The following is a 1,298-nucleotide window of genomic DNA, read 5'->3' as shown; positions in this document are numbered from 1 at the left end:
AATTTATGCGCACCTCTTTTTTGGCAGCCGCGGTCTGCCCGGTATTCTGCAAAAATTGCGCAAATATTCGGGCAAACTTGGCGGTTCCATATTACCATATGTAATGCCAAAAATATGACCAGGATACACCGCAGACGCTAGCACTTTTAAATTAAAAGGGCTTGGCAAGGGCGAGTAGTGTATTTCTAAATAATTGTTCGATTTGTCTTTCACACACTTGTCAGTTGTTAATTTGACGGTAACTAGTACTTCCGGATTAAGACAACTAAAAGTAATAAGTAGCAGGAGGAAGAATTCGTATAATAAAATTAATTATTGCTCTTTTAGGTAATTATTAATGTTTATTATTTTTTATTTAAGTCTAGCACGTTATACAACAAATGCCATATAAATCCACATTTAAATTTTGTACAAAAATTATAAAAACTACTATTATCCTGTGTTCGACATTCGACCAGAATTATCTAATTAACGTAGCAATGTTTTGCCCAATGTAAAAATTAAAAAATACATCCAATTTTAAAAATGAAGTTTCAAGTTTCAAGCTGATGAAAAATTTCGTTGATTTTTACCAATTTTTTTTTTGCCAGTTTCTTTCATAAAAAAAAATTTCGAGCGTACTTTGTATAAAAAAATGCGAAACACTTTCAACCAAAAAAGTTCTCAAAAATCAACGGTATTTTTTACCAAATTGAAACTTGCATCTTATTTTACTAAAATTTAATTGGCTTCAAAACTCCATACCAAAATTATTTCTAAAGACTAAAGATAAAAAAGTTTGAAACTTTGGTGTTAAGTTGTCAAAGTTTTGCAATTTTTGTAGAAAGTTTGAAATGTAGATTTATATGGATTTATAAGGTGTTTGTTGTATAAACTACTAGACTTAAGAAAATTAAACGGGTCGAAATATCGCACTCCTATTATTTTGTGGACAACTACATGTCAAATGAGTAAACACGGATGTTGTCTGCGCTTTTATGTATACAGAGGTTAAGCGCTATACATAATACAAAGTACGATACTGGACCCATGGCTACTAGACCAGCAACTAGGCTCCAGTCGCTATAAATAATAGGGCCATTAAACTCACTATTTCAAACATTCTTCCTTATTTGGCTCGTGTTCTACGAATATACGAGCTTTCTCGGCGTCCATCTGGAAATGTTCCAAGCACAGAAAATGTCCATGGTAATTTAGAAATGTATCATTTAAATGCACTAAACCGCGGAGTTGATTTCCCAGCTCAGCCACTAATTCTTCGTCGCCGAATATTTTAACCAGCAACTGTATTTTATGAA

At 32.7% G+C, this 1,298-nt stretch overlaps 1 protein-coding gene across 1 annotated transcript; it reads right to left on the bottom strand.

Annotated features, from left to right (window-relative positions):
- Positions 1–13: 13 nt before the first annotated feature.
- On the bottom strand, positions 14–1,290 carry LOC108357144 (uncharacterized; the record flags this gene model as incomplete). The annotated part of the gene is made up of 2 exons (XM_017608239.1): positions 14–265; positions 1,091–1,290. Coding segments are annotated over 2 exons (452 nt in total), but the record flags the coding sequence as incomplete, so codon positions are not given.
- Between the last annotated feature and the right edge of the window lie 8 nt (positions 1,291–1,298).

Source organism: Rhagoletis zephyria, unplaced genomic scaffold (assembly GCF_001687245.7).
Source record: "Rhagoletis zephyria isolate East Lansing unplaced genomic scaffold, Rhagoletis_zephyria_1.1 Rzeph_scaffold_71233, whole genome shotgun sequence".
Classification (NCBI taxonomy): domain Eukaryota; kingdom Metazoa; phylum Arthropoda; class Insecta; order Diptera; family Tephritidae; genus Rhagoletis; species Rhagoletis zephyria.
Note: the sequence above shows the minus strand (reverse complement) of the source record. Positions and strands in the feature narration are given on the sequence as shown.